The sequence below is a fragment of the Onychomys torridus genome, chromosome 8, assembly GCF_903995425.1.
Source record: "Onychomys torridus chromosome 8, mOncTor1.1, whole genome shotgun sequence".
In the NCBI taxonomy this organism is placed as follows: Eukaryota; Metazoa; Chordata; class Mammalia; order Rodentia; family Cricetidae; genus Onychomys; species Onychomys torridus.
The window spans coordinates 97,181,276-97,194,424 of record NC_050450.1 but is presented as its reverse complement, the minus strand read 5'-3'; the positions used below and the strand labels follow the sequence as shown (position 1 = coordinate 97,194,424).

The 13,149-nt window shown below is 46.4% G+C and overlaps 1 protein-coding gene across 1 annotated transcript in view; it reads left to right on the top strand.

Moving 5' to 3' along the window:
- Rgs9 (regulator of G protein signaling 9) overlaps positions 1–13,149 on the top strand; it is a 64,102-nt gene that overhangs the window by 21,892 nt on the left and 29,061 nt on the right. The window contains exons 3-8 of the mRNA XM_036195324.1: positions 831–881; positions 2,095–2,201; positions 2,402–2,453; positions 2,703–2,761; positions 4,930–5,006; positions 9,798–9,879. Of these exons, the coding sequence (XP_036051217.1) occupies positions 831–881; positions 2,095–2,201; positions 2,402–2,453; positions 2,703–2,761; positions 4,930–5,006; positions 9,798–9,879 (428 nt within the window). The remainder of the gene's footprint in view (positions 1–830; positions 882–2,094; positions 2,202–2,401; positions 2,454–2,702; positions 2,762–4,929; positions 5,007–9,797; positions 9,880–13,149) is intronic.

Here is a 13,149-nt window from a genome sequence, read left to right as displayed (position 1 = left end):
CTCTTGACTCATCTCCACCCGCCTCTCCTGCCTTTTATTCTACACAGTCTCAGCTCTGTGCAGTGCCCCTCCAGAACCTAAGATTGGCAGGGCCTGAGGCAAAAGTACAAAGGGAAGCCCACATTGTATTTTCCAAGGTTTTCTATCAACCTACAAAACGTTACTAAAATAGGTTCCCTCCTCCACTGCGATCAAAGCACCTTTGAACCAACCTTTAAGGTTTGAATTTAGAGTTCTCTTGCTCCCGAGTGTCGTAACCTGGAGACTTGAATGTAGGAGAGCTATCCCTGCCTTACCCCTTCTTCAGTTCCCTTCCCTGGTTCTGGTCCACTCTTGTATGTAAAACTCCATTCAGAACCCTAGCTGGCTTTGGACCTATTTTTTTCTTTCCAAATATTTAGACTCAGACTCGTTACTGTTTAATTGATGAGTGGTGGTCTTTAAATTATTATATGGTAAAAAGATAAAGACAGTGATTGAGGTAAAGACTGAGTATGGAGATGGAAACAGAAGAATTATGAGTTCCAGACTACATTGACTATACACAGTGATTTAACACTCAGCCTGGACAATTTAGTAAGACTCTGCCTCCAAATAAAAACGAACACGTGAACGAAGAAAGACAGAGTGTAGTGGAGGTTAAGCTGCAGATCTGGTGGGGTCAGGTCACAGTGGCTCTGAATAGTTCTGAGTTATTTGAGTGAATGGATGGGGTCTCTCAGGGACAGGGTCACCACCAAGGAGTGAGAACACAGCCTGGAGGAGAGCATGGTAGTCCTGGGCTGTGTTAAGAGGCTTTGACACTGATCAGATCCGTCTCTGTTTTGTAGGAGGTGATGTTCTACAGTGGATCATCCAGCGCCTTTGGATCTCTAACCTGGGTGAGGCCTTGGCCTATGCAGTTACTGATTGCTGTGCATGCAGTACTACAGGGAAACGAAAAATATGGGTGTAGTTGTGTTTTTTTTTTAACTCTTTGGGGGCCTGCCACCCAGCTCTCAAATAAATACACGGAGACTTGTTCTTACGTAAGAATGCCTGACCTTACCCTGGCTTGTTTCTAGCCAGCTTTTCTAAATTAAATTATCCTGTTTGTCTTTATGTCTTGCCTCTGGGCTTTTACCTTTCTTTATTCTACATATCTTTATTTCCTTCTTAATCTGTGGCTGGCTGTGTGTCTGGGTGGCTGGCCCCTGGTGTCCTCCGTTCCTCCTTTTTTCACTCCTCCCTCTTCTCTATTCCTTGAGCCTAGATTTCTCTTTCTATTTATTCTTTCTGCCTGCCAACCCGGCCTATCCCTCTCTCCTGCCTAGCTATTGGCCATTCAGCTCTTTATTAGACCAATCAGGTGCTTTAGACAGGCAAAGTAACACAGCTTCACAGAGTTAAACAAATGCAACATAAAAGAATGCAACACACCTTTGCATCATTAAGCAAATATTCCAAAGCATAAACGAATGTAACACATCTTCAACTAATATTTCACAACACAGGAGGCTTTGCAGGAGTTACCAAGAAATTCACTTCTCTATTGGAAAGACAGGACCTTAGTGAATAAAACAACCAGAGTCAAAAGCAGAGGCAAGGGCTGGAGAGAAGAGGGCTCAATGGATAAAGTGCTTGCTGTACAAGCATGAGGAACTGAATCCAAACTCTTAGCACTCATGCAAAAAGCAGAACAAGTCTGTAAACCCAGCCCTGGGAGTTGGAGGTGAGGTGGGAGAGGTCTTGTGGGCTCACTGGTCAGCTATTCTAGCTGAAACCATGAGTTCAGGGTTCAGTGAGAGACCCTGCCTGAAAAAAACAATGTGGAGAGCAATAGAGGAGATCTGACATTGGCTCTGACTTACACACATGTACATGCTCTTGCTCACACACTCATATACTACATATACATATACTCATATACACATACATACATACACATGCACAAAAAAATCAAACAAATCCTTAAAAAAGAACCTCTTTTCCAGCCCTCAGGTTTTATGTTGAAAGGATAGAGTACTCTCTTGGAGTTTTGGGGACAGGCTGAACCTTGAGATTCTGGTTTTGGCCTCTGCTTTTAACTTTTATCTGGAAACTTCTTCTCCCCAGAGGCACAGAACCTGGGCAATTTTATTGTCAAGTATGGCTACATCTATCCTTTGCAAGACCCCAAGAATCTTATCCTCAAGCCTGACAGCAGTCTCTACAGGTTTCAGGTGAGCTTTGACCTTGACCTCAAGTGGTAATGTGAGGTAGACCTTGGGAAGGCCTACAAGTTGGCCTTATACCCTCACAGATCAGGGATTTAGAAATGGTGCAGAGGGATAAGATAGTGTTGTCTTTCTCATCCCAGGGATGAGGATCTATGAGGTTCCAGCCCAGTGAGTAACCATGGTTTTCCTGTTTTGTTTTGTAGACACCATATTTCTGGCCCACTCAGCAATGGCCAGCTGAAGACACAGATTATGGTAAATACTTCCTTTACTCATATGTCTCTGCCTTTGCCTACCACACTGCTCATTTGCATGCTGCATTTGGGTGACATTTGTCTAGCTGTCATTGTGACCTTTATGTCTGCTCACATCTGTATTGGAAGTATCCCTGGAGGCTGGGGTGGGGGAATGGGAAGGAACCTAGTTGGCTGAACATCTTTTCTGGCTGCCTAAGGGTTTTTGGAATATGACAATGATAGAAAATGCCATTGCTTTCTTTTCCAGCCATCTATCTTGCTAAGCGAAATATCAAGAAGAAAGGGATTTTAGAAGAATATGAAAAGGTACAGAGACTTATCCAAGTAGAGTTTTATAATGGAGTGAATGTAGTCATGAGCTATTTCTCTCTCTTCCCTATATTACTACATCTGTCTATCCATCATTTGTTTATCTACCCATCTGTCCTCCATCTATCCTTCATCCTTCCATCATCTATCCATCTCCATCCATCCATCCATCCATCCATCCATCCATCCAACCATCCATCCATCCATCTATCCATTCATCACTTATCTACCCTTCTACATATATCTACTCATCAGCTAATCTATTTTTCATCTGTCTTCTGTATATCCACATCCACTCATCATCTATCCATGGATCATCCTTCTGTCATCCATCCATCCATCACCTATACATTCATCATCCATCTATCTACTCTTCTACATCTATCTCATCATCTAATCTGTCTATCCATCTGTCATCTAAAATCCACACCCATCCATCATCTGTCCGTTCATCATCCATCTATCCGTCCATCCATCCATCCATCCATCCATCCATCCATCCTCCACCTATCTACTCTTCTACTTCTATCTACCCTTCACTAATCCATCCATTATCTGTCATCTGTATATCACATCCATTCATCACCTATCCATCATTCATCCATCCACCTATTGTCCATCTGTTTACCCATCCATTGATTTGTTTACAGCTTACTGAAAAGATCCTTTTCCATGTGTAGCTTCAGTTTTCTCCTGCCTTAGTGGTTACTGGGGGCACTGTGGCTGCTCTGTTCTTTTTGTTATACTCAAATGATATAACTTAATATACATGATAACACACAACCCTGCATTAACATATTTGAACTTAAATTTATAGTGTGAAAAACAATAGCAAAGGCTTTTATTTTTGGCTGAGTGAGTCAGATTTCTCAAAGAATGTGCCTAAAACTTCAGAAGGTATCTCAGTTTCATTCTGTTACTGTGATAAACATCATGACCAAAAAAACAACTCTGGGAAGAAAGAGTTTATTTCAGCTTATACTTCCAGGTTACAGTCCATTACTGAGGAAAATCAAGGCAGAACCTGAAGCACAAGTTGTAGAGGAATAATGCTGTTTACTGTCTTTCTCTCTGGCTTATGCTCAGCTAATTTTCTCATATAGTTCAAGATCACCTGCCTAGGACCACCTATGTAGGAACAGTACTGCCCAAAGTGGGCTGGGATTCATATGTCAATTAACCATCCCACAAGATGATGTGCCACAGCCAATGGGATCAAGGCAATTCTTTAATTGAGATTCCCTTTTCCAAGGTGACTCTAGGTTGTGTAAATTTAAAGCAAAATTAAAACAAAAACTAACCCAGTACATAAGGCTGATACATCTATTGGAGCATAATATTCTTTATGAGTTTTAATTCTTTAAAAACTTATTCATCCATCACACCAAGTCAGAGTAATCCTTGGGAATTCTCTATTAGCATATATTAATAGCATAAAATATTGGATTTCATTGTGATAGTTTCATACACAATTTGCAGGCCTTCTTCCTTCCTCCCTCCCTCCTCTCTCCTCTTCCCCCCTCCTCATTCCCTTCCCCCTTCCCTCACTCTTCTCTCTCTCTCTCTCTCTCTCTCTCTCTCTCTCTCTCTCTCTCTCTCTCTCTCTCTCTCTCTCTCTCTCCCCTTCTAGTAGGCAAGTGTTCTGAACTATACTCTAAGCTCATTTAAAAACTTTTTTGTTGAGACAGGGTCCCACTGTGTTACTCAGGCTGGACTTGAACTCATGATCCTGTCTCAGCCCCTTGAGGAACTGGGGTCTCAGGCCTGTACCACAAGGCCTAGCTCACTTTCCGTATTCTTGAGTCCTGTTGTTGACTGTGGATTCCACTTGCATCTTCCCACCTTTCTTCTAATCAGATTTGGGATAATTTGTTTTGTTTTATTCATTTATTTTGACATAGGGTTTCTCTGTGTAGCCCTGGCTGTCCTGGCGTGTACCACTACCGCCTGGCTTTGGGTTTTTTTCTTTTTTTGTTGTTATTGGTTTTAATTGGTGGGGAGGGATGGGTTTATTTTAAACAAAGCAAACGAAACCAAGGACAGTGAGGCTGTGGGAGACGCTGGGCTGTGCAGAGCCGGGGTGTCCTTTGTGACTTGATGTTGTCCCTGCTGTTTGTGGTCTGTCCTGCAAGGCTTGCTGTCCTCATTTTGTTATTCTTTCCTAGGAAAATTATGATTTCCTGAACAAAAAAATCAATTACAAGTGGGATTTTGTCATCATGCAGGCCAAAGAGCAGTACCGGTGAGTGAAAAGGTCTCAGGTCTTGTCTACTGGCTGCCTCTCTCTCCCCTTCCGCTTTCCTGTTGTCTTACTGCACTTAAATTCTGGGGGTATGTGTGTGTATGTGTGGTGTGTGTGGTGTGTATGTGCTGTATGTGTGTGTGTGGTGTGTGTGTATGTGTGTGTGTGTGTGGTGTGTATATGTGTGTGGTGTGTATGTGGTGTATGTGTGTGTATGTGTGGTGTGTGTGGTGTGTATGTGCTGTATGTGTGTATGTGGAGTGTGTGTATGTGTGTGTGGTGTGTATATGTGTGTGATATGTATGTGGTGTATGTGTGTGTATGTGTGGTGTGTGGTGCGTATGTGCTGTATCTGTGTATGTGGTGTGTGTGTATATGTGTGTATGTGTGGTGTGTGTGGTGTGTATGTGCTGTATGTGTGTATGTGGTGTGTGTGTATGTGTGTGTGTGTGGTGTGTATATGTGTGTGGTGTGTATGTGGTGTATGTGTGTGTATGTGTGGTGTGTGTGGTGTGTGTGGTGTGTATGTACTGTATGTGTGTATGTGGTGTGTGTGTATGTGTGGTGTGTATGTGCTGTATGTGTGTATGTGGTGTGTGTGTGTGTGTGGTGTGTATGTGTGTGGTGTGTATATGTGTGTGATGTGTATGTGGTCTATGTGTGTGTATGTGTGGTGTATATGTAGTATATGTGTGTGTATATATGGTATGTGTGTATGTGTGTGTGTGTGGTGTGTGTGTGTGGTGTGTGTGTGTGTGTGTGTATGTGGGGTGTATGTGTATATGTATATAGGATGTATATGTATGTGGGGTATGTATGTGTGTGGTGTGTGTGGGGTGTGTGTATGTGTGGTGTATATGTAGTATATGTGTGTGTGTATATGGTATGTGTGTATGTGTGTGTGTGTCTGTGTGTGTGGTGTGTGTGTGTGTGTGTGTATGTGGGGTGTATGTGTATATGTGTATAGGATGTATATGTATGTGGGGTATGTATGTGTGTGGTGTGTGGGGTGTGTGTGTATGTGTGGTGTATGTGGGTAGGGTGTATGTATGGTATGTGTATGTGGTGTGCATGCATGTGTGTGGTATGTATGTGGGGTCTGTGTGTATGAGGTGTGTGTGTGTGTGTGTGTGTGTGTGTACATATGTGTCTGTGTGCTCAGGTTAGAAAATAACCTTGTGGGGCTGGAGAGATGGCTCAGAAGTTAAGAGCACTGACTGCTCTTCCAGAGGTCCTGAGTTCAATTCCCAGCACCCACATGGTGGCTCACAACCATCTGTAATGAGATCTGGCATCCTCTTCTGTGTACATAATAAATAAATAAACCTTTAAAAAAAAGAAGATACCTTGCCGATGTCTCAGGTACCAGCCCCCTTATTATTTGAAGCTGAATCTCTCACTGGCTTGGGACTCTCTGGTTCCAGGTGAGCCAGGCTGGCTGGCCTGAGAACTCCAGGGATCTGCCTAACTCTGTCTCTCCAGTGGAATGACAAGGACATGAAACCATGCCAGCTTTAAAAAAATATTTATCTATTTATGTGGGTTCTGTAGGATTAGACTCAGGTCCTCATGCTTGGGAGGCAAATACTTTACCAGCTGACACATCACCCCATTCTACTGGGTCCTTTGATTAAAATCAGGCCATAATGGGCATGTATGTGATCAAGTCCAGGCTAGAGCTAGGGACAAAGGACACAGTCCAGAATGCCAGGCAGACGTGACACAGTAGGACACACTACTATGAGATGAGGGTCACGTGGCAGGGTTCATAGAGGGAGCTGCTGGAACAGACAGAACCCTTTAGCTAGGAAGGCCATTGATGTTGGGTGGAGGGAGGGAGTTGAGGAGGAGAGGGTATGTTCTAAGCAGGAAGGAGACAGGAGAGTGCCCTGTGTAGGTGTTTTCTGTGTCTGGAGCAGAGTGTGAAGATGTGTAGAACGGGCAATGCCTTCTCCCCCTGAACAACTCGCAGGCCCTATGGGCTTCATGTCTTACACATTTGTGCCTACTGTAGGCCACCCACAGCTTTGACGTGCCTTCTCTTACCTCAGGATCCACAATGCAAATCTAGGAATTGAAGTGAGACCCCAGTTCATGGAAGTGCAGGGCTTGTTTTGGCCTATGATTTTGAAGTACAATCCATGGAGTCAGGAGCACAGGGCGACTGGTCACATGGCACCCACACTCAGGAAGCAGACAGAGAGAGGAAAGCTGGTGCTTAGCTTGCCTCTGCCTTTCTAGTCAGTCCAGCCCATGGGATGGTGCTGCCCATGCTCAAGACAGGTTTCCCCACCTCGGCTAAACTTTCTAGAAATGCCCTCACAGTCATCTCCAGAGATGTGCCTCTTGAGAGATTCTAATCAGTCAAGCTGATGGTAAAGATTAACCATCATGCCCTAATGCGGCACTGGTAAGAGATCTCTCATTGCTCTTTCAGACACTAACATGTTGCTGCCTGGCATACTTGAGACAAAGCAATACAGAGGGAACCTTCTAACACACCATCGATACTTGTTTACAAGGCTTCACTTGGTGTTCACGCGTGCCATCTTATTTTAAATTAGTGTGGCAGAAATCTCTTTAAGTTGGGAAACTGAGGCTTGGAGAGGTTACAGGTCACCTTGGTTGGGCTGGAATGATTAAATTCTATTCAGTGCACCAAGGTTTGCATTCCCAGCGGGTCCAGCCCTAAGCTGGACCAGAGATGGAGTTGTGTCTGTCTCCCAGCCCTCCACGTTCCTGTGCTTCTGCGCTCCAAGTGGGACAATCCCAGCCGCCCACACACCCTGACATAACCCTTCCAGGAGCTGCAGCTCGCAGCTGTTCTCAGTGGCTCCCACTTCCTCCTCCACCAGCTCTAGAGAGATCTCTGATTCCCTGGGAAATTCTCTCCTCTCTTCACTTCCAGGTGCTGTAGGATGGGGAATTCCTAAAAGGCTCAACTCTTCTGAGACACCAGGTTCCCCTGAACTCCATGACTTAAAGACTGCCTCAGATTTCAGATTTAGGATCCCACCACAAAACTAGATGGGCCATGTGGGTTGGCCCATGGGGTAGTTTTTGTTATGCTGACCCCCCCCCCCCACTTCCTCCTCCTCCTCCTCCTCCTCCTCCTCTTGTGGCGGTATGGCAGCTCTTCCTTTTGTGGTCCAGCCTCAGCAACTGCACACACTATGCCTGACACTCTATGGGTGAGAGGCAGCACAAAACCCCACCGGGTTCTCAGGGGAGGGGACTGGACCTTTCCACCGATGGAAAAGCATGCAGACATATTTCAGAACTACTACAGAGACCATCCTTGTGTTTGCTTCATAGTTTCTGTAATGTTTCCTCGTAGTCCAAACGCCATAGGCAAGCCTATATTTGTTTATTGAGGGTTCGTGTAATGCTTGAACTAAAAGCTACTCAAAGGCTGGGGCTATGTTTTGACTCTCAGTAACTGGAACACAGAGGGAGATTAATAAGACCATGAATGAGTAAAAGGTTAAACAAATGCTATTGTGAATAAAAGTCATCTGCTCGCCTAAATGAATTCCTCATGTACTGGCTCTTTTGAATGGCATCTGTCAGGGCTCCACTGCAATCGTGTGTGTCACATAGATGCTGATGAGCAAAGCCAGAGGGGCCTGCTGGGGTTATTAGAGACGGCCTCAATTGACAAGACTGACTAGCTTCGTAGGAAGCATGCTCGCCTCAGGCTGCTTGTGGTCCATCCTCCTGAGGACTCAGGCTGGTTAACTTGGTGGAAAATCCATTAGGTTGTTAAGGGGGAGCGGGGGCAACAGTGTTTATATTTCATTTCCAGAGGAGGTTGGTAAAGCACCCTGCTGGAATGGCACTGCTCACCCATCTGGCTCTCTGGACGCTATTATGTTATTCACAGAACATTAATGGGGAAATAAATCCACCAGCTCTGTTGTGAGGAGGGTGTGTGCGTCATCTCATGTTGCCGGTTGCCTGGAAAAGCAGACGTTAATAAATGTGAGCACAGTTAGCCCTGGAAGTGAGACTGAATGGTGCCCTTGGCAAAATAATGAGTGTTTCTTCCCTTCTGGAGGAGGGGGCTCAGCATCATTTCCTCCTGCAGTGGCACAGAGGAGATGGTTAGACAAAACGTGACCTTTAAGTTCCCAGCAGGCCCAAGAAAAAGCTCTGACTTGTCACCAACTCACTGGAGTGACAGAGAAGGACAAACAGGTAGGGAGACTTTCTGAGATTACCACTGCCCTGTCACAGCTCTGGTGTGGACTGCTACCTGCCTGTCCCAATGTTGATCTTTGTCAAAGCAGGGAAACCAGTCTGAAGCTGGGGAGGCCAAATATTGGCCCCCAGGCTCATCATCTCTGCCCCTTCCAGTAGTGAAGCTGGTGATGCTGGTCTGATTCCAGAGCTGGTCATGGTGGCACCATCTAAATCATTGCAGCCCAAGAAGGAGAACAAACTCCTTGACTCCTAGAGAGAGTGTAGCCTCAGAAAAGCCTTCAACACTTCAGTTTTTGGTACTTAACAGTGACAGACAAGCTGTAAGGACCCCACCAGGACAAGGGTGAGGCTGGAAAATTCCCTGGGAGAACTAACTAGGATCAAACGAACCAATGAGGGTTGGATTGGCACCTGGGGCATAAGCATGTTAGCAGTACTTGCTGTCTCTGTTATCATTATGGCTCCCGGGGATTATTTGAACAGATGGGGAAAGTGGTCCAAGGCACCAAGAATGGAAGCTATCTTAGACCAAGACATGTGAAGTGCTCCTGGCCTTGAACATGTTTTTTTTTTTTTTCTTTTTTTTAGGACTGGCAAGGAAAGGAATAAGGCCGACAGGTACGCGCTGGATTGCCAGGAGAAGGCATACTGGCTGGTGCATCGGAGCCCAGTGAGTGCGGGTTCCCCATCCCTTCTGAGCCCCACCCTCCAGAACTGGGTTCCCCATCCCTTCTGAGCCCCACCCTGCTGTGGATATCGCTCTGTGTAAATAAAATGCTGATTGGCCAGTAGCCAGGGAGGAAGTATAGGCAGGAGAAGCAGAGAAGAGAATTCTGGGAACAGGAAGGCAGAGGGAGAGACACTGCCAGCCGCTGCCATGAGAAGCAACATGTAAAGATACCAGTAAGCCACAGGCCATGTGGCAAAGTATAGACTAAGAGAAATGGGTTTATTTAAGATAGAAGAAGTAGATGACAAGAAGCCTGCCACGGCCATACAGTTTGTAAGCAATATAAGTTTCTGTGTGTTTACTTGAATTGGGTCTGAGCGACTGTGGGACTGGCAGGTAAGAGAGACTTGTCCTGACTGTGGGCCAGGCAGAAAAACTCCAACTACACCACCCTCCTGAACTGGGTTCCCCATCCCTTCTGAGCCCCTACTCTCCAGAACTGGTTTCCCCTGTTCCTTCTGAGCCCCCACCCTCCAGAACTGGGTTCCCCTGTCCCTTCTGAGCCCCCACCCTCCAGAACTGGGTTCCCCTGTCCCTTCTGAGCTTCCCACCAACCAGAACTGGGTTCCCCTGTCCCTTCTGAGCTCCCACCCTGCAGAACTGGGTTCCCCATCCCTTCTGAGCTCTCCACCCTCCAGAACTGGGTTCCCCATCCCTTCTGAGCTCTCCACCCTCCAGAACTGGGTTCCCCATCCCTTCTGAGCTCTCCACTCTCCAGAACTGGGTTCCCCTGTCCCTTCTGAGCTCCCCCACCCTCTGGTACTCATTTAACCTCAGCTGCCTCTGGCTGCCCACCTGCCAGGGTTCGAATTGGATTAGCAGGAGGATCTGTTCAGGGTGGGCTACTTGGATGAAGAGGCCTCGTGCTGTGTCTTGGTGAGGCACTTCTGGCCTGTCTGTCGGTGTTAAGTGTTGCTCTTATCTGAGCAACCAGAATCAACTCTTTGGTCACAAGGGCTTGGCCATCTTTGTTGTCGTTTAGGAAAAGAATATTAGAAGAAAATCTGGGAGCACAGGTCCCTAGTGAGAAAAATGAACCACTGTGAGGACAGACAGTCCGCAGAGCCAAAGCTGCCCTGGGTGTCTCCAGCTCTGTCTCCTCCTCCTTGGTCCAGGTCAGCAGCTGGAATGAGAGGAGGAAGGAAGGATGGGGCAGGCTTTCAACTTCTTATTGCTTAGAGTGCCTTGCTTCTTTGGCATTGGGACTTCTTTTTCATTTTATGTGTCTGAATGTTTTGCCTCCATGTGTGAATGAGTACCAGGTGCGTGCCCGGTGCTCTTGGAGGTCAGAAGAGGATGTTGGATCCTCTGGTACTGGAGTTGCAGATGTTTCTGAGCCTCCTGTGGTGCTGGAAATGGAATGTGGGTCCTCTGCAAAAGCAGCCAGTGTTCTTAACCACTGAGCCATCTCTCTAACCCTGCTTTGGGACTTCTAATGGCTCCAAGAGACAGGCTGTCCATAATGGATGTAACTTGTTCCATCTCGGTATTAGGAAGTGGCAGTCTCCTTCCCTAGCATTCCATTAGAGTTATCTCTGCTGCCTCAGTTTCCTCCAGTGTCAAGGCCATATGCTCTTCCCTCAGGGTGACAGAAAATGGGAGAGGTGACAGAGATTTAAGAAAGCGAAGCATTCAGAACAAATGCTCTTTCTCCTCCTCTTTTATTGACCTTGCCTCCTGAAATGACCAGACATGCTCAGAGCAGGAAGTGAATTGTGTCAGGGATGGTGCTAAAACCCGACATCAATCCATCAGAGTCTGGCTATTTACTTACCTTTGCATATTTCCAACAGATTTTTCTTAAGCTGTTGCCACTGTGGTATGTGGTTTGGATGTTGCATTGCTGAAGTGAACGTTCTGGGCTTGATTCCCAAGTAGCTTATTTCGTTTATCTCTGTCTCAGAGGAAAACCACATTTTAGGTGCCTGACGCAGGCTCCTGGCCTGGGGGTTGGTTGTAGGTGACAGAGCTCAGAGTGCTGGGGCCTCAGTGCTCCCCTTGGAAGCTTTGGGGTGAGGCTGTTTTGTGCACTGTAGAGAGCCGCGGGTAGCCGCACCCTAAAGATGGCTCTGGCTTTTACCCTCTGTCTTCCCGATGGCAAACATTCTTTATGGTAAACAGCTCCTTATTTGGCTGTGGCTGGATTCGTGTGTTGTTGGCATATGCGTGAACCTGTGGACAGTGCCCACGTGGCTGCTTGGGGTTGGCAGCCCAGCCCTACTTAGGTGCTGGGAGAGGCTTGCCCCAGCGAGAGAGACACAATGTAACTAATCAAAGGTCTGATTAAACTGTAATGAAAAGGATCCCGGTGTCGCGTCTTCCTTGCTGGTCAAGGCGGGCGCGACAGTGCACTTCACATTGCTCATGTGTTCTAAAAGACGAGGGGAATGGCCAGTTCACACTTACTTTCTGAGATGGCCCTGTGTCACCAAAACCAGGGGCACTCTGCTCCTTTCATTGTGGAGAATGGCTTCCCCAGTGTGTGTCCAGAGACTCCATGATAGGAGAAGGCCACTATGGCTGCAGCCCTTACAAAGGACTGGTCAGGCTGCTCAATGAGCTGCACAGGATGCCTCCCCCCACCTTGGTCCCCTTACCCAGAAGTCCAGAGGAAAGAAACACATAACACTCCACTCGGATCCTCCTTATTTTCCTGGTGTAAGCCACTTTCCCTGAGGAGGCTGAGGGGCTCTTCACAGCCAGATACATGAGTACATATGATGTGGTATCTGCATGACCTTGTCCTTCCTCCTGTCTCTGTCAACATGATACCATCTTGCCTCCATCACCTCCTTCACTTAGTAAATTTTCACTACTAATACCACCATTACCACCACCATCACCATCATCACCACTGCCACCACCATCACTACTATTATTACACCATGATCATCACACACATACACACACACACACACACACACATCACCATCATCACCACTGCCACCACCATCACTACTATTATTACACCATGATCAACACACACACACACACACACACACACACACACACACACACAACCACCATCATCACCAGCACCATCACACACATCATTACCATCACCATTACCACCACTGCCTCCAGCATCACCACCACATTATCATTATTATCACCGCCATCACCATCACCCTTGCTATCATCAACATACCAGATCTGAGTTGAAAATTCACATCTCACTAAGTATTCTGCTTTCATTTCTCTGTTTACTCT